The 26866-nt window shown below is 43.0% G+C and overlaps 2 protein-coding genes across 3 annotated transcripts in view; both read right to left on the bottom strand.

Moving 5' to 3' along the window:
- The window catches only part of SEC61A2 (SEC61 translocon subunit alpha 2), a 31642-nt gene extending 28926 nt beyond the window's left edge, over positions 1 to 2716 (bottom strand). The window contains exon 1 of one of the 2 annotated variants that reach the window (XM_059711264.1): positions 2561 to 2716. In XM_059711264.1, the coding sequence (XP_059567247.1) occupies positions 2561 to 2567 (7 nt within the window). In that variant the 5' untranslated portion in view covers positions 2568 to 2716. Of the gene's footprint in view, positions 1 to 671; positions 800 to 2560 lie in introns of those variants that run through there. The other variant, XM_059711265.1, reaches the window with a different exon arrangement.
- A 3611-nt stretch (positions 2717 to 6327) lies between these two features.
- The window catches only part of DHTKD1 (dehydrogenase E1 and transketolase domain containing 1), a 61143-nt gene continuing 40604 nt past the window's right edge, over positions 6328 to 26866 (bottom strand). Inside the window, exons 11-17 of the mRNA XM_059711315.1 lie at positions 18297 to 18447; positions 17067 to 17173; positions 15830 to 15994; positions 13447 to 13529; positions 12945 to 13114; positions 9791 to 9876; positions 6328 to 8968 (exon numbers count right to left, since the gene is read on the bottom strand). Coding sequence (XP_059567298.1) covers positions 8867 to 8968; positions 9791 to 9876; positions 12945 to 13114; positions 13447 to 13529; positions 15830 to 15994; positions 17067 to 17173; positions 18297 to 18447 — 864 coding nt within the window. The 3' untranslated portion in view covers positions 6328 to 8866. The remainder of the gene's footprint in view (positions 8969 to 9790; positions 9877 to 12944; positions 13115 to 13446; positions 13530 to 15829; positions 15995 to 17066; positions 17174 to 18296; positions 18448 to 26866) is intronic.

The following is a 26866-nucleotide window of genomic DNA, read 5'->3' on the forward strand; positions in this document are numbered from 1 at the left end:
AGTCTGTAAATTCCTGGTTTTGCTTCCTCATGATTGTATCCAACCCTTTTATATATGAAAAAATAATTCAATGAGTACAACTACATAAAAAAAAGCAAATGCAGCTTACTGTGGTACCCACAACACAATGCTTTCAAGAAGAAAGTAAGAGACATCAGAAGAGGGAAAGTACAACAGGAAATGAGCTGAAACTGCAAATATGATTTATTTAAACTGAAAGATGATGCAAAGAGTGAGCAAGATCATGGAATTATCTTTATACATAACTTCTACTTCATTTCATTAACTCATTATTTATTGCTTGGTTGCTTTCCCACATAACGATCTGAGTACTTGCTTATGTACAATAAACAGCCCAGAGAATGACAATTACATTTCACCAGACAATATTGTTTTCCCAGATTTATCTATCCTATATAATAAAAGCCTAATATGCAAATTGTCCCCATGACCAGGAGTTTGACCAGAGGTGGGGCCAGCCAGCCAACTGCCCTCAGCCCCTCCCACTTGCAGGCCCCACCCTGGCCAGTGGCAGCAGCAGGCAGCCGTGGGAAGGGAGGCCCCAGCCAGCAGCAAGTAGTCACTAGGGACCCTACCCGTGCACAAATTTCATGCACTGGGCCTCTAGTATATCCACACTAATAAAAGAGAAAGATGCAAATTGACCTTACCTTCACAATGCCCACCAGGCAATCAGGAGTATGCAAATTAACCCAACAAAGATGGCGGGTTAATGTGCATTCGCAGGTGCTGAATGGCCGGGGGCGGGGTGGGACACTTGCGTCATTGCCATGGTAACGACACAGGCGTTCTACACCACCCCAGCCGCTCCGGGCCTCTAGGCAGCATGGGAAGGCGGCTCCAGCCCAAGCAAAGGCGGTGCCGGTAGCCAGGGAATGGAAGGCCCATTCTTTCACAAATCTTCATGCATCAAGCCTCTAATACACACACACACACACACACACACACACACACACAAGCCTAAGTGGCCATCTGACTATTCAACCATCTGACCAGTAGTTATGAGGTGCTGACCACCATGGGGCAGACACTCAACGCAGGAGCTGCTGAGCTGCGGTGATTTGGCAGCTGCGGTTCTCGGGTGACGCACCCAGAACCAGAGGAGGGAGCCCAATTCCGGGGTGCATCACCTGAGAACCGCACTCTCCCAACCTGGGACTCCTCGGTTTCGGCCAGATCCCTGCAGACCGGACCGAGGGACCTGACCCCACCAGTGCACGAACCCGTGCACCGGGCCTCTAGTAATATTATAAGATAAACCAAGGTTCTTTAAGGAGACACCATCTTCTGGCATGACTGAAGTCAAGCCCTGCCAAAAAACTGGAGGATGAAGTTCAGGCTTGGCCAGCGTCTGCAATGTGCAGAAACACGAGGCCTCAACTAGTTATGATCACCTTCCCCCTACACACACTGCACTCTGTACTAGTATCATGAAATTGTTTTAAAACTAACAATTATACTTCAGCAGTTGGCCAAAATCTATCTTGTTTTATAAAACCTCTCACTCAGACTTATTTGACAGAATTCTGAAATTCTCATGGGCAGATGTTTGTAACCGATACCATTTGGGACTATCTGAACCTGAAAGTGTTCATCTCTGGTGCAAAACCAATAGCAACCACCTCAGGAAACTGCCTAGAGCCCCTTTATCCCTTCCCATCCCACCTCCATCCAAGCCACCCTCCCAGACTTGTTGACCTGTCATGAGCACTTCTGCATTCACGGCCAAGCACGCTTTTGTATGCCACATGTCCACTCCTGAGCTGCATTATTTCACCCATTCTGCTGTAAATTAAAGGACAGGGTCTCCTCTACTTCCTTCCTAGCTTCCCCGAACAGTCCACTAGTTGGGCAATGGGCGCACACTTGGACGTGCAGTTACCCATTCATCCTAAAATCATCCGAACAGCTATGTAATGCATGTGATGGTGAGTGTTGAGGGGGGCCTGAAAAGATCCCCATAAGACAAAGGCCTTGTCCTTAAGGCTTAAACCTTATACACAGAGCGAGCTTTCAGTAAATGCCTCAGAATGACTGAAATTAAAATTTTAAGGAAAACGCGATGCTCCCAACGTACTCATTGCGTCCCTAAAATACGTGACATGCATCACTTTTCTAAAATTAAACAAGTCAGGGAGCTTTACTCATCACAACTAACATGTCAAGGAGGGGTGATTGGGCAATAAAAATGAGCTTTTTCAGCTCGTGAAAAATTCAAAGTTGTCCAGGTTTCGCCGGGCTCTCTGCCCGCCCCAAACACCAGCAGCCTCCCCGCGCCGGCCTCCGCGCCTCGCCGCCTGGAGCGCACACAGGGCCCGCGGTCCCGGCCCCCTCGGCCCCGGCAAGGCCTCGCCAAGGTTGCAGGAGCCTCGGTGGAGGCCTCCCGCCCACGCGCTACGCAGCGGCCCGCGCCTCCCCGGCCGGCGGGCTGGACACCCGAGCGGGCGCAGCCCCACCGCCCGCAGCCAGCGCCCCGCGCCCTGGGCGACGGCCCCGCTCCGGACAGCCCGGCGAGCCCGGCCGCGCCGCCTCTACTCACTGCCCATGGCGGCGGCTGGGCGGCCCACCGGGCACGGCGGCTCGGCGCGGTCTCCTCCCGGTCTCCCAGCTGGGCCTCTGCGCCACTGCCGACGCGGTCTGGCGGCTGCGCGCAGACTCCGCCTCGGGTCACGTGGCCCGCGTGCGGCTCGCGTCGCCCCGCCCCCTGGGGCCGGGCCCTGGGCGCCAGCGCCTACGTCCTCCGCCGGCGCTGCTGTGCGCGTGCGGCGCCGGGACCGAGCCTCGGGAGCCCGCGGCAGCTCGGGCCTTTCCTCTGCGAGCACGTGTCCGAGCTCGGCGTCGAGCGGGTGTGGTTCCCGTGACAGCCACGAGGGGGCAGGTCAGGGCCCGGTGCCAGGAGCACAGGCCGGTTCCTTCCTGAGGCCTGGACCTGGGCCGCCCCGAGAGCCAGCGTGGCCCCAATAGCCTTCTTAATGTGCTCCCATCCTCTCTGGGAAGTTTTCAAAAAGTGTGACACTTTATAAAATTAACATCTAGTGAAATCCCACTGTGTACTTCGTGGGCTCCTTCAGCTTCTCCAAAATGGAAGGATCAGGATTTTGCCCCCGAACTAGCTTTTTATCCCTCCTTGGACAGCATGGTGAAAAGGAAGTGTACAGGGTTTAGAAATTAGCCAGCCCGCTCCCATTTTAATCCCTTCGCTACTTAATGGCTTCGGGCAATTAGCCTTTCTGAGCTGCATGGGTAAAATAAGGATGATAACCACATCCTGCAGGTGTGAAATTAAGCTAAGATGGACACATAGACGGTCTCATGTATTTTCCAAACTCGAATGTTAAACCCCTGCAGTATAACATCTGCTGAAACAAGTTATTTCAAGCTTCACTAATGACCTGTCATTGTTACCCAGGGCGGGTCTGCCTGGCCTAAGGGCAGGGTGTGGGTTCTTGACTTCGAGTAGGATTTCACAACAGGAGTGTAGGTGATCTTGAGAGCATGTTTATTAAAGCTGGGGACAGTGAAACAAAGAAAGGGCTTAAGGTAGGGGAAGCCACAGGAGACAGTCAGGGAAGGGGGCCTTGAAGATGGGTTCGGGTCCAGCTGCTACCCGGTTGCAAGGCTCCTGGGTCCTTTAGAATTTAGGAGGTGCATGCCTCTTGTAGGAAATAGGCCTCCGAGATCCATCTCCAGCTTAGGCAACTTTTAATGGAATGGGCTAACTGAATTTCCCCAGGGTGAACAGAATGGAGGGAGGGAGAGATATAAGAACAAAGAACTGTAGATGTGAGTCAGCATCATGGTAGAAACACCCCCGCCCCAACTAAAGGGGGGGGGGGGCAGCGGTGAAGACAACTAGAAAAGGCCTCAGCCCATTTTTTTCAATGGCCCAATGGGAGACAATAAGCCCTGGGCGACCTATGAGGAAACTATTAATCCATAGTACTCAGCCAATGAGGAACCAGAGGAGGGACTTGTACTTTGGCTACTCCAGGTGTGCCTGTACAGCCAGAGGCCCGCTCTCGAGCATGAATTTAAAGTCTCGCTTTCGCCATACTTCTGTCTCCAAATCCATTATTTGAATTCAGACAGGCGAGCCTTGCTCACACTGCGGGGGAAGAAGAACGGGAAGGGAAAGAGGTGGGAGTGCTCTAGGGAGAAAGCTTGCGCTGGATCCTTTTTGTCTTCCTTCGGCAGGAGAAATCCTAGGGAGGTGTCTGGGGAAGGTCTTAACAGAATATTCATTAGTGTTTCAGACATGTCTTTCAATAAGTTGATTTATCAGAATGTAAAGGGGCCGGGGTTGTTTTCTGATTAGTTTTATTTTTAAAGAACATTATTAAAGAGGGGCTGGGACTGAGGCTGGTCTGCCCTGGGACAGTCTGAAATGTGTAAACCATTTGCTACTAAATGTTCTTGTGATTTATTAGCTGACTCTAAACTGCTCAAATTGTTTAATTATTTTGTCTCAGTTTCCCTTATTCCACTTGTCAAGGAATTTCCCTAGCTTCTTACTATCCTGCCTCATAATCCAATGATCTGTTCTAATACTTAGGTCTCTGTACTAGAAGGAAACAAAATACTTGTGTGTGGGGGATTCTCTCCTAGAGCAAACTCTAGCTAGCCAGACTCCTCTGAGCCCTTTCTCCACTAGGCCTTACGTTAGCCTATAAAGACTTGAACAAACACTAACATTTTCTAACAGCTCCATCCCTAGGGTCACCCTGCCCACCCTTAAAATATCTGCCTGGGAACGCTCAGAATTTACCTTTTGTTCCAGGCAACACCTGAAGGTAGGGTCTCTGTCTCCCAGTCTTAGTCGGAGGGTAGGAGCCTAACTTCCATCAGTTCGTTAACAAACCCAGATGTGTTTCATGTGAACCAAATCCTCCTTCCTGCTTTTTGTAATTTTCAACTTTCCTAACCCTATGAGCACCTACTCACCTCCTCCCTGTTTTCTCATTCCCCTAAACTGCCCAGTTGCCTCTAAAAATTAAAGTGAGTTTAAGCAGGACTGTTTTTCTTACTGCAGTAGAATATTACTGATTAAAATCTCTCCTGACCACTTTAATAATCAGTGTCTCTCTCTCTCTCTCTCTCTCTCTCTCTCTCTCTCTCTCTCTCTCTCTCTCACACACACACACACACACACACACACACACACACACACACACACACGGTTTGCATGGGTCGGCTCCACTTGAGGTCATCTGGGACAGCTCCAGATTATCAGAAGGCTCTCTCACTTGCAAGTTTGGCGTTTGGTGCTGGCTGTCGGCTGGCTTCAGGTGAAGCTATCAGCTCCACCATCCCATGGGCCTTCTCCACGTGGCCTGGGCTTTCTCGCAACATGGCAGCTGGCTGCCAAGTCATGTCTTTGGAAGTGACACAGCGTCACTTTCAGTGCACTGTATTGACACAGGCAGGCACGAAGGCCTGCTCAGTTCAAGAGGGAAGGGAAATAGGCTCCAGCTCTACTGGGAGTGTGGCAAGGTTCTGAAAGAGCATATGGGACACAAAATACTGCTCTGACCACTTTTGGAAAATGAAATCTGCCACAGTCTTCATCTCATGTCCTATGACTTCATTCTTACCTCATTCTACTTTGTATTAGTCATTTTCATACTTGTCTAATCTCCACTACACCATAAACTTCTCGATGGCAGGAGGGTCTACCTAATTTTTGGTATCATCTACAGTAACCTGCGAATGGTTGACTTAAATACAGTTTTGGCACTAATTCCATGAATATAACTTCCTTTCAGTAGGCTGCACTAAATTGAAAGTCTAATTAACAGAAGGAAAAGAGTAGCCCACACCTCTCCTTACTGTCTATTTCTGGGACAACTCCATGTTTCAAGTAAGCCTGGGAATAAGCTTTGACACGCTAAATAACTTTATTAGTTACCCTTCCAACATTCTTGTCTTTCTACTACTACATGCTACTCATGACTTTTTCTGTATAATCACAGATGCCACCTAATCTACATCTATTAGGAATATCACCCTTCCTTGACCCCCCTACATCCAACAAAAACATTTCTCTCTCTACAAGTAAAATGCTTTGTCTTCTCAAATAGATTGTTAGTCCATTGAGGACAGAGGGGGACCCATTTATTTTCCACTCCCATGTGTTTTTAATGTCCATGCATTAAGAATTATGCCATATATGCAATAGGTGTCCAATAAACTATTCACTGAAGAAATACTATTTACTTACTATGAATGAGAAAAGTATGTAATTCAATACTTTTATTCAATTATGGATGGTTTTCCATATGAGTCAGAGAAGACACAGGGAAACAACACGAAAGCAATATACTTTTATTAAAAATTTTAAAAAATTAACTGATTTAATAATTGGCAGTGGGGGAATAAAAGTCTGCTTTAGATTGTGCTTTTTCAGATTTAAATACAAACATGACAATGAATTGCTACATCCATATAGTAATTTAGGAGTTGTGTAATAATGTGCTATAAATATTGAGGAATTAAACATTTTATCCAAATTTCTCGAAAGTATAATAGTTTTAGCCTGAACCCTATGAGAAGCTGAAGATGAAAACCAAATATCCTGGTACATCAAAGAAAAATGTAGGCAAAGCTTTTGGAACCTCAAGACTTGAATGTCTTCACTCTTAAATCTGTGACTTCCTATGTAAATCCCTAATTTCTTTAAAACATATTTCCTCAATTTTGTGAAAGGGATATTGTGTCTATTGTCAGTCAAGAAGTTTTTAAAAATAATAAAACTTTAAAAGTAACACAGTAGAACTAAAAAAGGCTCTGTTTTAAAATATAGCATGCTTCCTTATAATATATGTATGGAAAACATAGAAAAACGTAACCAAATGGTCTTATAAGGAATAAAATTTTATTTTACAAAGAATAATGTGTCATTCTATTCACTGAATACCCAATTTGAGCTGTATCTTCATTGACTATGAAATTTAGCATTGATAGATATAAATGGGATACAAAAATCATATTATCAAAATTTAAAAAGGAATAAAGTAAAATATTTTATTTTACCTTGGTATGTTTTTAATCTCATATTTTATCATGGGAATATTTGATTTGGAATTTTTCAAATGGTCTCTTCCTGCAAGGAAATTCAAAATGCTGGCCCATGTTGCTGTAGTGATTAAGAGTGAGGATGAGGTACACAGCTCATGGCTCAAGTTGGAGAAGATGTAACAAGATACCATAAGCAGACTTTTGAGCTATGAAGTTAGAAATTTGAAGAGATCTACACTAAACTAAGAAAAAAATCTAGTTTTCCCTCTCATTTTTGTCTTACACTTTTAAATTTTTTTAAGCTAAGAAACCAAGAGATCTGAAAATGACACTGTGCTTTTATTTTTTACTAGTTTGATATACAATACTGTTCACCGTTCTCATTAAATAGACCTCTGTAATCTTAGTGATTTACATGAGTGGCACCAAGTTACATGATTTATAAGGCTTGACACAAAAAGGAAGCATTATGGTGTATAGGAATAAAAGGGATCTGAATCTACAGAAATGTTGTCAATGCACTAATGTATACATTTAAGATATGAACCACAAATCTACTGCTGTGACCATGACAACTTATACATTGATTCTGAAAAAATGTTACTAGTTGCCAGTACTAGTTCCAGTGCCCCAGAACTTCCACCATCATTTCTGAGAAAAAGTATCACAAGAATGGTCAATGGTAGAGCCTCTGCAGCACCAAGCCAAGTAAAGCTGCACAGATTGCTGCTGTTTAGTTATGCTTCCAGTACCTTTTAATTTCAGAATAAGGGAGGGGGTTGGTGATCCCTAGAAATTCCCAGGCACCTGGCATTGGGAAGCTCCTGCTGTCAAAATTAAAGTGCGCCTTAAACACCCCAAATAAACATCAAACTGCAGCAGGGACTTTAAAAGGCAAGGCTGATTAATCAGGGGCTCAAATCCTCTTATCAGACATCCGAAGTCAGTTGAAATATCACTGCAAGAACAATTTAGGGAAGAAAGATACTATGGATACTATGGCAAGGCAGGCCACAAATCAGTTTCATTGTACCTAAAACTTCACTTGCCCCACCAGTGTGGCTCAGTTGGTTGAGCATCATCCCATGCACCAAGAGGTTGCCAGTTCAATTCCCAGTCAGGGTACATGCCTGGTTGTGCAGGAGGCAGCCGATCAATGTTTCTCTCTCCCTCTTGCCTTCCTGTCTCTCTAAAAAATAATCAATAAAAACATTTTAAAAAAATAAAACTCCTTCACTTAGTAACACTATGCTAAAAGATCACACCCAGAGATTTGTATTTAATATATTTAAGGACAATGGGTAAAACAACAATTTTGAAATCAGAAATCAGAAATAATATAGAATTGCTACAGTGTCTAGTGAAACATTTTTTCAGAGTGGCTGGAAGATTACACCAAAAACGACATAAATGAAAATATTGGACTTTGAATAAAGAAGGGGGAAAATTAATGAAAGTGACATGCACCAAATAATCGAGAGGTAATCTATATGTAGATATAAAGTCAGGCTAAAGAACTTTCCTGGACATATAGTTAATGAGAAAGAGTAGAATCTGAAAAATCTTGATTATACCTAGCTCTATAACTCTCAGATCTAACTAAATTGTAACATGATCAAATTTGTAAGGATAAAAGTTACTTGTCTGATTTATATATTGATTCCATTGCTATTCCACGTATTCCAGATTAAACTGTCCTAAACAGTCCCAACATCTTAGAGGAACGCAGACATTTCATGTTACCTAATGGAAAAAGGAGAGTAGAGGAAGCAGGGCTTTCTTTTTATGGCAATTTTCTTAACAGGAAGTTGTATTTCTTCAAAGTACATCATCAAGCAAAGGTCTTGGTGAGGATATCTTCATGCTGCTGCAGGTGAACGGTGCCAATTCCTACAGCAGGTGTTGGCAAAGGTGGTCGGCTCACAAGGCGGAGCTGTCATTGGAGCAGAAAAGAAATAAAATGACACTGTGACCCAATCAGAACTCTGCTTAGTTCACCCAAGCAGGTGCCTGTATTTCTCTTAGCTTGTTTAATATAAATCACCTTTTTGGGGGAAAAATGACTTACATAGAATATATTGTCACAACTAAAAAGTAACTAAATTCCAGGCATAATAAGGGAATGTAAATTCTCAAATTTGTTCTATTCTTCAGTAACTATTAGTTGGTTTTACTAGTAACTGTAGAGTTTCCTAAATTAGCGCTATTTACATTTGAAAATGATTTGGGCCTAGCCAACTAGTATCAAATGAGTGAACAGAGTTCTAATTTAAGCAGAATAGAAAGATAAAACAGAAGCACAATTGCTCTTCTCATTGTTTTCCCCTTCCTACAGCATAATTAAGAAGAATTTGGCCGGTAAGGGATCTCTGCTTGTGGATGGATCTGGAACAAGCATCATTGGGTATCGCTACTCCCACACTGTAAAATAAGCCTGCTCATCACTCAGCTCTCCCATGGCTTGGATGTTGACCTTTAGGACAAGAATGCTGAATAGGCTAGTGGGAAAGCAGCCAACAGGTAAGGCTTTTACTTCCTACATATAGTCACTTTTTGTTTTTACATGATACTAGTATGTGCACATAGATTGACAAACACTCAGCATTTTATTTGAAAGAATAGCCTAAAACTAGACTTTACCAGTATATTTTAGTTCATATTTAAAGGAATTGAATTGATAGTAGGGGATAAAACCATTTGTTGGCACTCCAGGAAAAGCAAGCTACAAGAACACTGTAAAAGGCAGAGACAATACCTTGCAGCCCAGCTGCTTTTCAAACCTTGGAGAAACAAAACACCATGGACCCATGTTCTGAGGCTCCTCCTGACTCCAAATAAAATCTATAAAAGAAGAAAATCCATCTCAGTACCTCAAGTAAACATACACAACATAAACATACATACATACACACACATACTATATGTATATATACACACACATTTTTCCAACATGGCATAGTGTCTTTTTTTTTTTTTTTGACAAATACATAGTAATGTATCCACCAGCACAACCATGATACTGAACAATTCTATTAACCAAAAAATTCCCTCATCTTGTCCCTTTGTACTCAAGTCCTTCTCCTACCCCCAATCTCTGGCAACCACTGATGTTTTCTCTATCCCAACAGTTTTGCCTTTTCCAGAATGTCATTTAAATAAAATCATACAGTATGGGTCTGGCTTCCTTGAATTAGAAAAATCCATTTGTGATTTTGCTGATAGCAATAGTTCATTCTCTTTTACTGTTGAGTAGTATGACCTTGAGTATGGATGTACCACAGATTGTTTAGTCACTCATGGTGGAAGGACATTTTGTTTGTTTCCAGTTTAAGTCAATTATGAATAAAGCTGTTATAAACATTCACATGCAGAAATTTCTGGGGACATGTTTTCCATTCTGTTTGGTAAGTAAACACCTAAGAGTGGGACTGTCGGGTGGTATGGTAACTGTATGTGTAACTGCATAAGAACTGACAAACTGTGTACCACAATGGCAGAACCAATTTGCATTCCCACCAGCAGTGAATAAGGGTTACAGTTGCTCCTCATCCTCATCATCACTTGATATTGTCAGTTTGTTGTTTTGTTTTCATTTCAGCCATTCAAACAGGTACGTAGCCATATCTCATTTTAACTTAATTTGCATTTCCATTATCACTAATTATGTTGAACATCTTTTCATATAGTTATTTGCCATCTAGTTCTTTGGTAAAGTGCCTGCTCTTTAAAAATTGAATTACATATTTTCTTACTGTTGAGTTTTAAGAGTTCTTTAAACACCCTGGATAGTCCTTTTCCAGATATCTATCTGCAAATATTTTCTCCCAGTTTGTGGCTTGTCCTTTTATTTTCTTTGCAGAAGTTTTTCATTTTGATAAAGTCCAATTTTTCTTTTATGGAACATGTTTTTGGTGTTACAGCTAAGAACTTTTTGCCCAACTTAAGGTCACAAAGATTTTCTTCTAGAAGTTTTGCAACTTCATATTTTACATTAAGGTCTATAATCAACTTTGATTTAATTTCTGTGTAAGGTGCATAAGATATCCAATTATTCCAACTCCATTTGTTGAAAGACTTATCTTTTACAATTATAGTTGATTTGTTGTAAATGATAGTGATTCCCTCCAAACTCTCAAGAAATTAGATGCCTTAGATGAGAGAAGGGGAGACTGTAAGAAACACCACAAAAGGCATGAAGACACTGGCTCTAGAAGTATTATTTTCATATTTCTAGATTCCATGAGATCCAATCTACACTAATAAAAGAGAAAAATGGTAATTGGCGTACGACGATACCCTTTTCATTGGCTAATCAGGGCTATATGCAAATTAACTGCCAACTATGATTGGCAGTTAACTGCCAACTAAGATTGGCAGTTAACTGCCAACTAAGATTGGCAGTTAACTGCCAACAAGATGGCGGTTAATTTGCATATGTAGGCACAATGCAGGGAGGCGAAAGGGAAAGCAGGAAGAAGCCCCCTGACACTGACAGTGATAGGAAACCCAGGGGGGAGCTAAGAGCTGGGGGCAGGGCAAAGGCGGCCCTGGGGCCGCCTTTGCCCTGCCCCCCAGCCATGATCAGAGAATCAGGCGCCTTTTCCGCCCTGGCCAGTGATAGCAGGAAATAGGGGTGGAGCCAGCGATGGGAGCTGGACACGGTCAAAGCTGGCAGTCCCGGGAGCTAGGGGTCCCTTGCCTGGGCCTAAAGCGGAGCCCATGATCGCGGGGCCGCTGCAGCTGCGGGTCCCCGCTGCCCGGGCCGGACACCTAGGCCAGAGGCGTTAGGCCTGGGCAGGGGTGGAGCCTGCAACCGCGGGGAGCTGGGGGTCCCCTGCCCAGGCCTGACACCTCTGCCGGAGGCCTCAGGCCTGGTCAAGGGGCCGATCCGGTGATTGGTGATCGGAGTGTGATGAGGGTCAACTCTTCTGGCCGAGATATCAGGCCTGGGCCGGGGGCTGAGCCGGGGATTGGGGGGATATGATGGTCCCCTTGCCCAGGCCTGAAGCCTGGGTCAGAGGCGTCAGGCTTGGGCGGGGGGTGGAGCAAGCGATCAGAGGGAGATGGGGGTCCCCTGCCCAGGCATGATTCCTGGGCCAGAGGCCTCAGGCCTGGGTGGGGGCCAGAGCCAGTGATCGGTGGGAGATGGGGGTCCCCTGTCCAAGCCTGACACCTCTGGCGGAGGTGTCAGGCCTGGTCAAGGGGCCGATCAGGTGATCAGAGGGTGATGGGGGTCTACGCCTCTGGCTGAGGCATCAGGCCTGGGCAAGGGGCAGAGCCAGCAATTGGAGGGGTCTGGGGGTCCCCTGCCCAGGCCTGATGCCTGGGCCAGAGGCATCAGGCCTGGGCTGGGGGCAGAACCAGTGATGGGGGGAAATGAGGGTCCCCTGCCCAGGCCTGACACCTCTGTCAGAGGCGTCAGGCCTGGGCAAGGGGCCGATCCTGCGATTGGAGGGTGATGGGGGTCAACGCCTGAGGGACACTCCCCCCCACCCCACACCCAGTGCACGAATTTCGTGCACCGGGCCCCTAGTCTATATACATAAAAGCCTAAGCAACCGTCTGACTGTCCAACCGGTAGCTATGACACGCAATGAACACCTTGGCGGCAGACGCTCAACGCAGGAGCTGCCGGGCTGCAGTGAGGGCAGCTGCAGTTCTTGGGTGATGCACCCAGAACTAGAGAGAAGGGAGCCTGATTCCGGGTGCGTCACTGGAGAACCACTCTCTCGTAATCTGCAACTTCTCAGGGGATGTTGGAGAGCCGGTTTCAGCCTGATCCCGGCAGGCCAGGGCCAGGGACCCCACCAGTTTTCTAATAACTCTCACTGCCCCATAACCTCTTTTCATTTGAGATAGTTTGAAGAAAACATTCACATGCAGATATTTCAAATCAAAGAACCCTTTACCTTTAACATGTTTGTATTTGCTCATCTCCAGTTGTAATGAGTCCAACGGGAATGGGCAGAGTTCCTCTATTCGGATAATGGCAAATGCATGTTTCTCGGCCCCCAAAGATTCTCTTTGCTTCAGCAGGGCATAGAAGTGTTTGCCAGAGCAGAACACTAGACTCTTAACACTGTTTGGTAGAAAAGGGACAGTCGGATGAGAGAGAAATACCTCAAAATAAGAATTGTATCAGAAGAAAGGGGAGACCACATAGATTTAAAGGCTTCACTAGTAAAGCAGTGGGGCTCTGTAGTTGGACTCAGACATATGCGACGCCCTGGCAAGCCTTCTTTAGCAACATATGCCTCCAAAGTTCACTCTTCCATGCATATTTTAACTCCTACCTCGCTCACTTAAAGGACATATTAAGAAGGAGGAGATTTGGGTTTCTTTGGGTTCCTTAATATGGGCTAGTTCTCCCACCAATTAAAACTCTGAAAACAGAAATACACATCATATTACTTTTTTGGATCCACAGATGAATCACCAATGACCGGTTTGAATGTTGTTCCTGGTGCCATTTCCTGAAGAGTCGACACAGCTGCCTAAGGAGTAGGGGAAAAGCCATAAATCTATCAAACAGTTGAAAGGAGCTGAAGATGCTTTTACTTATAAGTGATCTTTGCCAAGAAATAGTATCAAAATTCTCAATTAGGAACATAAGTAAACATATGTACTAATAAATACAATAGCCTTACAGAAATATTTAATTCTAAATATTTCAGAATAAATTCTTTTCCTGAGGTTAGATAAGATTGCCTTTTGTCTGGTGCCACAATAAAATTTTAAGAACCAAAGTTTCTGTTTGATCATACAACTTTATTATTAATAGAAAGTCTGCTTTAATTTTTTGGAATTAGAAGCAACATTTTATAGATTTATATTGTGAACCAAAACAGCGAAGCTAAGGCAATTATTTCTCTCTTTAAGTTTCTTATTATAAGTTTTAAGTGAAACCTATTAGAACAAGTAGGAACAAGAAGTGAATATTTCTGTGATTAAAAATTTTTTTATTAATGAACTCAGTTTAAATAAATGCTTGTTGCAAAGAACTTAGAGTACAAAACTGACGAAGCCAAGGTTAGAGATTTGATCCCTTTTGCTATCATTTAGTTTTCCTACAGTCTAGTCCCAAATGGGTAGATGGCATTTTGCTGGCCATTATGGGGAGCCACACTGATGCTGGGATATTGTGATATAACTTAAAAAATTAATATTAACTATTCAGCTAGTCTTATTATTAATTAATGTGATCTTTCTCCATTCTGAACCAGATCCTTTCATCAGTTCTCCTAGGAAGGACTAGACACAAAAGAAGCTGGGATTCAGAGCTGGCTGGGAAACTGGAGTGGGATTTAGGTACCACTTGACAAAAAACTCCCTATAGCCCTGAGGCATGTTTATCACATGGCAAGTCATCTCTGAATAGACCATGGAAAGAAAGGGTTGACTTATATTCTGACAGACCATGTGTACCAATAATCAAAATTTCAGGAGGAAATCAGAATTCAATAACGGTTATACTCATTTTCAATTAATAAAAGAACTTACATGTTTAATGAAGATATTTGACTACTTAATGAGTAGTTTTTCACTTTAAAATCTATAGGATAGCTGTTGATATTTTTTAAGGCTCCCAAATAAGGCCTCTATTATAGGATAACTTACATATTAGACTTGGGGCAAGGAGTAAAATATTAGGGCCAGAATATGAACTCTTGTTCTCAGTTTCAAATAGCAAAAGAGATTCTCAATAAAATTTCTAGTAGTTCACTTAATACTTGGTACTATACATACATTATATTTAATATTATTACATTTGATATTGACTCCCAGAGTCAGAACTAGAGTAAGACAGGTGAGGTGCCTGGAGTGCACAATTTAAGGGGGTGTTTAGTTCGCTCTAGGATCACACAAGTGCTGACCATGAGAGTATCTCCTTACTCCTCTCCAAATGCTAGGCACTGCTTACAAATGCAACCTGTGAAAGCAAGTCACTTGCAACTTTCCTCAATACCCCTCAATTCCAAATCTGCACTCTCAAACCTTTGTGCAAAGCACAAGATAGTCCTGAACAGCCAAATCATTAATAACTTACTTCACCTCAGCTGTAGCATCTAAATAAATGCAAGTTTTTTTTAATGTTCATTCTAATTAAGATTCTCATGTAAAATTGAAAAAAAGTATAGCAGACAGGATAAATATATGCTTATTAGTATTTATTACCTTGAACTCTGCAATTTTAAAACTAGCATATTTGTTATTTAAAAATATATTGTGCACTTAACACTTAGTTCTGGTAAACCAAGAGAAAATGTACACCTTTAAAAATGTATACTTTTAAAGCAATATACAATAAGCTATACTGTTATGATGTTGTGCTTATTGAAACAGGCCTCTACCTGTGATAAATCATTTAACAGGAAAAATCTAAACAAAGTGGTGAATAACACCACTCGCTTTCATGAAAATGCTCTAAATTCCCAAGTTGCTACTATCAACACAGTAGTGTTTTTAGACCATTTGGACTTTTAAACTTTTGCTATAAAATTGTTTTCTCTCAGACCAGGATACCAGTATGATAATATCTGCTATCCTGTCCTGCATTACAATGAAACTGAGAGCTACTTATATTACCAGTTATTCTAGAAAGGGGAAAGAGAGAGGGGTAGAGAGAGAGAGAGAGAGAGAGAGAGGTGTTTAGTTTTAGAAAAGCAAAGCCAACTAAAACTAAATAGATGTTTCTGTAATTTAGAACTATAATTAGATACAAAAGCAAACAAACAAACAAAAAACAATAAAATGACGGGAGAAGAAAGGCTTCCAACCAGCGTTTCCCACTTACAGGGAACCTGAGTAACATCTTTGGAGAAGCAACAATGAGGGGTTTTCTGAAGTTCCGGACCATCTGTCTTCTGAGCAAATGGAAATACTGAGCAGGAGTCGTGGGGTTTACCACAAACATGTTCACGGTGTCCCCGTCCACCCCCTCCTCTGCGCTGTCACACATCTGGGACAGAAATGAAAGAAAGGAGAATGTTCAGATCATCTCCTACAATCATAACATCTGCTCTCCAAAGGGACCACAGGGCTCTCAAGGGTGAGAAAAAAATATTTCCCTCCATTACAGATAATACCAGAAAATAAATTTACAACCTATGAAGAATCGACCAAAGGAGAGGTCTGATGCTTCCCCCATTTTCCTAAGTCTGCATATTTTAACACAGTTGTTTCCAAACACAGCTGATTTCAAGGAGCATCTGGAGGGGACCTTTTAAAAAATACAAATTCTGATTACTGTGGAGTTAAGATGGTGTCAGAATCCCACTCTTCTAATGAAATAAACACAAGAGTTTGATTTGTTTCTGTGGAGTTTTTTTTGGGGGGGGGGGTTGTTTTGGTTTTTTTTGAATGACTTGCTTAACATTTTTTAATTTATTTATTTTAATATTTTTATTTATTTCAGAGAAGAAGGAAGAGGGAAAGAGAGATAGAAACATCAATGATGAGAATCATTGATTGGCTGCCTCCTGCACTCCCCCTACTGGGGATCAAGCCCACAACCTGGGCATGTGCCCCTGACAGAAATCGAACCTGCGACTGACAATCTATCCACTGAGCAAAACCACCCAGGGCTGTTTGTTTGTTTTAAAGACAAAACAAAATCAAAAGCAGCTAACAAGGTCGAAAAGTGACAATGAACTAAATCTCAGAAGACCCTGGTGGAGCAAAAAGCGAAGACATGGCTCCTAACCCCACTCCAGAAACAATGGAGAGAAAAGAAAGCGGCAAAACCCTGACAATTATTACTAGTCCCCTCTGATTTGGAGAGAGAGTGTGCATGGGCAACCCTGGTGGGAAAATAAAGGCAAAACTTAGAGCAGAAGCCACTACAGAGCTCAGTGGAGGCGACAAGGCTTCCAGGCTTGCCACTTCCAGGGCATTAAATCTGTTTCATTCAGATACTATCATGTCTGACAGTTTAAGGCACATTCATTAAGCACCTGCAGGAGGCAATTCTAGTTCAAAGGCCCTCGGAATCATGAAAACATTCCTGGGAATCAAAAAGGCACTGGACATACCTGCAAGAAACGCTCTATGCGACAGGAGGAGTGGTCGGGTCCAGCCCCGTCATAGCCGTGGGGCAGGAGAATCACAATGCCGCTCTGGAGGAGCCACTTGGCCTCTCCTGGAAAACAGTAGGAGGGAGTGAGACCTCTGTGAGGCAGAAATGAAGGGTCTGATCTGCTCTGGGTAGCGGAACAAATCTTAGTTAGCTGCCTGACTCCCTAGAACCATTTTCATTACATGTACTGTCTAGCATTGTTACACCATAGTTGGGAGAAAAAGTATCCCTCATACCAGCTGAAACCCTGGAATGGCACATCCTGGGATTTATTTAGCAAGTGGAACACAAACTCAACAGTAAACATCCAGCTCCCAGAACAGCATGGCCATGCTGAATGCACTCAGGCACAACTCTTACCAAGACTGAACAGCTCCTACTTTTCCCTCACAGAACCCCCGACAACATAGGTCACTGTCCTCAAGTTCAAGACACAGGCACGTTAGAACAGTCTCTGGACATGTCAAAGTCCAGTTTCCTTAAGGCACGTTTCTTTTTCATTGTTGTTTTTATTTTAAATTACATTTCCTGGGATGACATTGCTTGGCATGTTTCTTATAACTACACAGATACAGAGTAACACAACAAAGGGAAGGACCTATAGTGCACACTCATAATCCAAGAGTACTTACCCCTCAAAACGGGGTAAGCATGTGGGGGAAACTCATACTTGTACTTTATATACTTTGAATTTTTACAGTAAGCAGGTCCTTCTTTTATAAATGATTATTAAAAATAATCAAGACACACAACTTCCAACGTTCAGATACTTGAGTGTCTCTGGATTGAGGGAAGCAGATTTTCAAGACTGACGTTCACTCTGATCACAAATCCTCAACTATGTGACCATTCCCTGCTTGTGATTCATGTCATAGCTAATCAACAAACCCCTAGAGTAGATCTGAAAGTCAAACTACTTAGGACCTAGTAGGTACACGTCCTGCTTGCTATAGCCAAACACATTCCCCCACAGATGGGAAGGTGCTCCCTGCATAACAGCTGAGTAGTACTCAGCTTATTTAACTCTGATAGCTGTCATGGCCCAGTAGATGACAGGGCAACACCCAACTCTCCCCAGGATTTGTGGTACAAGGAGTCTCAAAAGCAGCTACAGTCCCTTTTCATTCATTTGTCCCCATAAGGCTAGCATCATGCATCTACTATATACTCATATGCCAAAACCAACCTCCAGAGATGAACGTGTCAAAGATGATCTGGGCACCATTGAAGAAATCGCCAAACTGAGCCTCCCAGAGGGGCAGTAACTTAGGGCTCTCAATGCTCATCCCATATTCAAATCCCAGGACAGCCTCTTCTGACAATGGGCTGTTGCTGACCTGATGCAAAGGGAGAGAAGAGAGACACTGTCATGCAGAGAAATGGCAACTTGAGTCAGTAAAGGTAAATGATTCACATTTATGCAAACCTCTTAAGAGGGAAGAAGGGCAGAGAGAGAAGCTTTATTTTTAATAGTTTCTACAGGCATCTGAAAAAAAAGCCCTCTATGAGTGATGCATATGGGAAAGTTGGAACAAAAAGAAACATATGAAAGGTGTTAGAATATGGGCATTGAAGATTTTCTTTAAGGATTAGCAAAATTAATTTATCAGACGACCCACCTTTGGAGCTGAGAGTGAAACTGTGTCATATAAACTTCGTTTAAAAAAATGTCACAGCACAGCCAGTGTGTCTCAGTGGGTGAGAGGGTCATCCCATGCACCGGAAGGTCTTGGGTTTGATTCCTGGTCAGGGTTGCAAGTTCGATCCTGGCCCCAGTCAGGGTGTGTGCAGGAGGCAGTTTCTCTCTCACATTGGTGTTTCTCTCCCCCTATCTTCCTTCCTCTCTCTAAAAATCAATAAACTATTATATAAAAAAAGGATGAGACGTGGAAGCTACACCGACATGCTCCCAGGACCAAACTGGAATTACAACTAAAATACAGAAAAACCATCCTGAATGATCAACTGAAGACTTACTAGAGAGAACCCTGATAACAAAGGACAGGAACTGAAGACCGCATAGAGACTTCAAAAGGGCTAGCCAGGCTCCCGCAGACAGCAGCTGAAGTTCCGGAGGGATATCTCAGCTGTTGGGGGTTCCCACTGAGAACTCTGGGGCCCAAACTCCAAGGTGGGCTCCCCAACCCAGATCATTGAACTGAGAAAGGTGCTCACACAACATGTCTGTAAAAAGCAGCAGGGTTTCTGTCTGCCAAGGAGAGATGGCTGGACATGCAGTCACCCACTTAAAGGGCCAGCACACAAAATTTTGTGTGCAGCCACTCACCTTGGGATATGACCCAGGGAGGACAGAGTGGACTAGAGCTGTGTGGGCAGAAGCCAGGGTTGGGGGCTGTGGGGTTAGAGCTCGGGAGACAGCCACCCCAGTTTCCTGTGCTGAGTCATTCCCTCATACTGCAGGGGATGCCTTTCTCCTGCAGACCTTCACCATACAGGCAGCTTTTGCCTGGGGGAGAAGCAATTGCCCCATCCTATTGGAAAATCCCTTACTGCACCCTATGGAGTTTCTGAGGCCCATTAAGAGACTGAGAATAACAATCAGCCTGCAGCCAGAAGCAATTCCCACACTCTGTTGGAAAACCATTGCCCTACCCTGTGGTCAATAACCTGAGACTAATCAAGACAGAATAACAATCAGAGTATAAACAGAGGCAGGTCTCTGGAGGCTCTGAGTGTTTCCTGATCCAATCCAGGGCCCAGGGCTAGGAAAATCAGGCCTTGGTGCACAAATCTTAGTCCTTTCCCAAGGCATTCATCCCCAGCAGAGGGAGCCACAAGCAGTGGATTGGTGATGGCTTCAAAAAGGGTACTCAGGGCCAGTCAGAAAAAGCATCTGACACTATCCTGCACTAGAGATTGTGAGTTACAGCAGATCTACCTAGTACACAGACACAATCTCACACAGGCAGCCAAAATGTGGAGACAAAAAAACAAACCCCAAATGAAAAAACAAGAGAATTCTCCAGAAGAGCTAAATGAAATGGGGATAAGAAATTTATCAGACATAGAACACAGAATAATAAAGGTAAAGATGCTCAACAGCATGAGAAAAGATATAGTAACTATGAAGAATGACATAGCACTAATAAATAACACACTAGAAGAACACACAGAAGGTTAGGGGAGGCCAAAGATCAGATCAGTGAATTAAAACACAGGGTTGAAAAAAATCTTTCAATCAGAGAACCAAAAAAAAAAAAAAATTAAAAAACAGGACAGCATAAGAAAGAGGTGGGACAACATAAAATGTGACAATATTCACAAAAGTAGGAGTGCCAGAAGGGGAAGAAAGTGAGCAATGGATAGAAAACGTGGTTAAAGAAATAATGACAGAAAACTTACAAAATGGAGAAAAGAAAAAAGTCACACAGATTCAGGAGGCACAGAGAGTCCCAAGCAAGAAGAACTCAAATAGGCCCACTCCCAGACACATTATAATTAAAATGCCAAAAATTAAAGGCAAAGAGAGAATCTTAAAAGCAGCAAGAGAAAAGCAATTTGTTACCTACAAAAGGAGCTCCCATAAGGCTGTCAGCTGATTTATCATCAACATCTGTACAGGCCAGAAGGAAATGGCATGAAGTATTCAAGGTAATGAAAAGCAAGGATCTGAAACCAAGATTACTATATCCAGCTAGTGGTCGGCAAACTGGCTCGCTAGCCACATACGGCTCTTTGGCCCCTTGAGTGTGGCTCTTCCTAAGCCTTAGGAGTACCCTAATTAAGTTAATAACAATGTATCTACCTATATAGTTTAAGTTTAAAAAACTTGGCTCTCAAAAGAAATTTCAATTGCTGTACTGTTGATATTTGGCTCTGTTGATTAATGAGTTTGCCGACCATTGAGCTAGGCTATCATTCAAAATGGTGAAATGAAGAGCTTCCCAGACCAAAAAAAAAAAAAAAACAAAAAAAAAAACAAAGGCTAAGGAGTTTGTCACCACCAAACCAGCACTGCAAGAAATGTTAAAGGGATTGCTGTCATGAGAAGAAAAGAGAAACAAACATAGGCATAAATAATTAAAATGGAAATAAATAAGTAACTATCAATAATAACCTTAAATATAAATGGATTAAATGCTCTAATCTAAAGACTTAGGTTACCTGAATGGAAAGAAAACATGACCCATCTATATGCTGTCTACAAGAGACCCACCTCAGAAGAAAAGGCTCACACAGGATGACACTGAAGGGAAGAAAAAAATTTTCCATACAAATGGAAATTTTAAAAAGGCTGAGTTAGCAATACTCATATCTGACAAAATAAACTTCAAAATGAAGGCCATCACAAGAGATAACAAGCCGAAACCGGTTTGGCTCAGTGGATAGAGCGTCGGCCTGCAGACTGAAAGGTCCTGGGTTTGATTCCGGTCAAGGGCATGTACCTGGGTTGCGGGCACATCCCCAGTAGGAGATGTGCAGGAGGCAGCTGATCGATGTTTCTCTCTCATCGATGTTTCTAACTCTCTATCTCTCTCCCTTCTTCTCTGTAAAAAAATCAATAAAATATATTTAAAAAGAGAGAGAGATAACAAAGGTCCATTACATAATACTAAAGGGATCTATCCAACAAGAGGATGTAATGCTAGTAAGTATATATGAACCCAATATAGGAGCACCTAAGTATATAAAAAAAACTCTAGAGGACTTTAAGGGAGAGATTGACAACAATACATTCATAGTAGGGGAATTTAACACCCCTCTGACATCACTGGATAGATCTTTCAGACAAAGAGTTAACAAGGAAACAGTGACTCTAAATGACACACTGAATTAGATGGATTTAATTGACATTTATAAAACATATCACCCCAAAGCTACAGAATATACATTCTGAAAGATAGACTATACATTAGGACAGAAAACAAGTCTCTACAAGTTCAAGAATATTAAAATCATATCAAGCATCCTCTCAGACTATAATTGAATGAAATTATAAATAAACTACAGTGAAAACATTCAAAAATATTCAACACATTGAGGCTAAATAGCATGTTGTTAAACAATGAATGGGTTACCAATGAGATCAAGAAAGAAGCCGAAAACTTCCTGGAAACAATAAAAATGAACACAGAACAACCGAAAATCTCTGGGACACAGCAAAAGCAGTCCTTAGAGGGAAGCTCATAGCACTACAGGCTTATCTCAAAAAACAAGAAAATTAATTATAAACTACTTAACCCTACAACTTTAAGGATTAGAGAACAAGAAAATCCCAGAATAAGTAGGAAGACAGAAGTAATAAATATTAAAGCAGAAATAAATTACATGGACATTAAAAATAAAAAAGATGAATGAAACCAACAGCTAGTTCTTTGAAAATATAAACAAGATTGATGAACTGTTAGCCAGACTCATCAAGAAACAAAGAGAGAGGACCCAAATAAATAAAAGCAGAAACAAAAGTGGTTAAGTAACAACTGACACCACAGAAATACAAAGAACTGTAAGAAAATAATATGAGCCAAAGTCACTAATCATCTGAGAGATGCAAATCAAAACAACAAGGTATCACCTCACACCTCTCAGAATGGCTATCAAGAAATCAACAAATGACAAGTGTTGGCGAGAATGTGGACAAAAGGGAACCCTAGTATACTGCTGGTGGGAGTGCAGACTGGAACAGCCTTTATGAAACCAGTATGGTGTTTCCTCAAAAAATTAAAAATGGAACTCCCATTTGACCCAGTGATCCTCTTTCTGGGAATATATCCTAAGAAACCCAAAACACTCATCAGAAAGAATATATGAACCCCTCTGTTCATAGCAGTGCAATTTACAATAGCTAATATTTGGAAACAGCGTAAGTGCCCATTAGCAGATGAGTGGATTAAAAACTGTGGTACATTTACACAATGGAATACTGTGCAGCTATAAAAAAGAAAGAACTCTAACCATTTGCAACAGCATGGATGGACCTGAAAAGTATTATGCTATGTCAGATATGAAAAGTGAAATAAGCCAGTCAGAGAAAGACAAGTATCACATGATCTCACTCATAGGTGGAATCTAATGAGCAAAATAAACTGATGAACAAAAACAGACCCAGAGACATATAAGCATGGAACAGACTGTCGAAACTCAGAGGGAAGGCAGGGGAGGGTGGGTGGGGAGAGATCAACCAATGAACTTATGTGCATACTAGAGGCCGAGTGCACGAAATTTGTAGCTGGGAAGGGTCCCTACCGGCTGCCGTCAGCCGGCTGGGGCCTTCCTTCCCCTGGCTGCCTGCTGCCACTGGGTGGGGCGGGGCTGGCTGGGGGGAGGGGCTGCAGGTGGTTGGCTGATCGGCCCCGCCCCCTGGTCAAACTCCTGGTCGAGGGGATAATTGGTATATTAGGCTTTTATTATATAGGATATGCATAACCCATGGACACAGACAATAGAGTGGGGAGAGCCTGGGGTGGGAGGGGGATGGGATGGAAGAGATCAATGGGGGGGAAAACGGGACTTATGTAATACTTCCAACAATAAAGGTTTTTTTTTTTTTAAAGAAAATACTATGGGGGAGAAACTAAGATGGCGGCATAGATAAACACCGTGAAATTGCCGCCTCCCACAATAATCGAAAAACACCTCAAAGTACAGAGCAGACATCATCCAGAACAACAGGAATGCCGGCTGAGTGTAAATTCTACAACTAGAAGGAAAGAAAAGCACAGGGAGAGCCAGAGGAGCTGCGGAGGTGAAGTGCAGAGGTGCGGAGGTGAAGTGCAGAGGTACGGCGGCTCGCGCGCGGAAAGCGGGTGGCACCTGAGGACGCGGCTGTCTTTTTGAATCACAAGCTCCCGACTGCTCTGAACTCCAGTTCCGGGAAGTCTCTGGGGACCCAGGACTCATACCGGGAGAAGCTGCACTGTCGGGCAGCGGGCGAACTTGAGGACGGCTTTCCCTCAGAGGTGTTTGCAGTAATTATCGGGTCACTGAGACGCGGGACTCCTTAGGGCTGGGCGGAGAATCAGCCATAGCTCTTTGCTCCGCCCTTTGATTCCCTGAGATCCCGCCCCACCCAGGCTCGGGCAGAGGCTTTTGCATGTGAATGTACCGGCCCTTTGCAAACTGATAATTACCTAACTGCAGCTGAGCCAGGCAGACCCGGAACTTCCAAGAGAAGGCCCAAGGCCCCGCAGCGGCTTGCATTGCTTCACAGCTGAGCCTCTTCGTGGCTCCTGCTGTGTGGCCTCAGGCAGAGGCTGAATTAGCACCTCCTTAGATCCAGGAGCCACTGTACCCAGTGGTCAGATTGCAACCCCTCAGATCCATAAGGGACACACTCGGGAGCAGACTCAGTGAGCACCAAAGCCCCACTGAACCAAGTCTTGCCCCAGAAGGGTGTCTTCAGCACAGAAGTTCTCCCACTGCAGACACAGCTGATTCTCAGCCAATTGGCCTGGAGATCAATTCCTCCCAGTGATCCTACAACAACCAAGGCACCAAGAGTGCACCAAGAGTGTCCACCTCAGGTAACTGGGGAGGCTGAGCCACTGGGCCCTACAGGACACCTGGCGCGCAGGGCCACTCTATCAACACAGGGAAGCAGCCAAAATGCGGAGACAAAGAAACAGGTCACAAATGGCAGAAATGGAGGAAAGCAAACGACTGGATATAGAGTTCAAGGCCACGATTATAAGGTTTTTCAAGAATTTTATGGAAACCACCGATAAATTTAATGAATCCCTCAATAAGTATAGTGAGACCATGGAGGACATGAAAAAGGACCAACTAGAAATTAAGCATACACTGACTGAAATAAAGAATAATTTACAGAGATCCAACAGCAGACAAGAGGATCCCAAGAATCAAGTCAAAGATTTGAAATACAAAGAAACAAAAATACCCAACCGAAAAAGAAAAAAGAAAAGAGATTCCAAAAATATGAAGATAGTGTAAGGAACCTCTGGGACAACTTCAAGCGTACCAACATCAGAATTATAGGGGTACCAGAAGGAGAGAGAGGGCAAGATATTGAAAACCTTTTTGAAGAAATAATGACAGAAAACTTCCCCTACCTGGTGAAAGAAATGGACTTACAAGTCCAGGAAGCGCAGAGAACCCCAAACAAAAGGAATCCAAAGAGGACCACACCAAGACACATCATAATTAAAATGCCAAGGGCAAAAGACAAAGAGAGAATCTTAAAAGCAGCAAGAGAAAGACAGTCAGTTACCTACAAGGGAATACCCATACGACTGTCAGCTGATTTCTCAACAGAAACCATGCAGGTCAGAAGAGAGTGGCAAGAAATATTCAAAGTGATGAATAGCAAGAACCTGCAACCAAGATTACTTTATCCAGCAAAGCTATCATTCAGAATAGAAGGTCAGATAAAGAGCTTCACGGATAAGAAAAAGCTAAAGGAGTTCATCACCACCAAACCAGCATTATATGAAATGCTGAAAGGTATTCTTTAAGAAGAGGAAGAAGAAAAAGGAACTCTTACCATTTGCCACAGCATGGGTGGAACTGGAGAGCGGATAAATACCACAGGATCTCACTCACTTGTGGAATATAATGAACAACATAAACTGATGAACAAGGACTGATCCAGAGACGGAGAGGCATTGATTGGACTGTCGGGCCTTGGAGGGAAGGGAGGGGAGGGGAGGGGTAAGGGGGAAAGATCAACCAAAGAACTTTTATGCAAGCATATAGGCCTAACCAATGGACACGGACAACGGGGGGGTGAGGGCATGAGCGGGGGGGGGGGGGGGGGGGCGGGGGAGTAGAGGGTAACGTGGGGACAAGGACACATATGTAATATCTTAATCAATAAAAAATATATTAAAAAAAAAGAAAATACTATGAGCAACTATATATGCCAATAAATTGGACAATGTGGATAAAATGGACAAACTCCTAGAAAAATACAATCTTTCAAAAGTGAATCAGTAAAAATCAGAAAACTTGAATAAGCCAATAACAAATGAGGAAATTGAAGCAGAAATAAAATAAAATAAAATAATAAAATAAAATTAATAAAATAAAATAATAAAATAAAATAAAATAAAATAAAATAAAGCAAATAAAAACCCTGGCTTCACATGGGGGTTTTGCCAAACCTTCAAAGAGCAGCTAACACCTATCCTCCTCAAACTGTTCCAAAAACTCCAAAAGGAAGGAACATTTCCAACCTCTTTTTATGAGACCAGCATTATCCTAATTCCAAAACTAGATAAATACACTATAAAGAGAATTACAGACCAATGTCCCTGATGAACGTAGATGCTAAAATCCTCAACAAAATATTAGCAAATCAGATCCAGCAATATATTAAAGAGATCATACACCATGACAAAGTGGGATTTATTCCATGGATGCAAGGCTGGTACAATATTTGCAAATCAATGAATGTGATACGTCACATAAACAAAAGACAAAAATCACATGATCATATCAATAGATGCAGAAAAAGCATTGGACGAAATCCAACACCCATTTTTAATAAAAACTCTCAGCAATGTGGGAATAGAGAGAGCATATCCTATATAATAAAAGCCTAATATGCTAAGTGTCTGGTTGTTGGGTTGTCCATTCAACCAATCTAAGTGTAATATGCTAATGATATGCTAAGGCCATTCAACCGCTTGCTATGATGTGCACTGACCACCATGGGGCAGACGCTCTGACTCATAGGTTAGCTTGCTGCTGGGGGTCCGGCCGATAGGGACTGAGACAGGCCGAACATGCCCTAGAGCCCTCCCACCATCCCTCCCTAGCTGTCCAAGCTCCCACGTC

Source organism: Myotis daubentonii, chromosome 1 (assembly GCF_963259705.1).
Source record: "Myotis daubentonii chromosome 1, mMyoDau2.1, whole genome shotgun sequence".
Lineage (NCBI taxonomy): Eukaryota > Metazoa > Chordata > Mammalia > Chiroptera > Vespertilionidae > Myotis > Myotis daubentonii.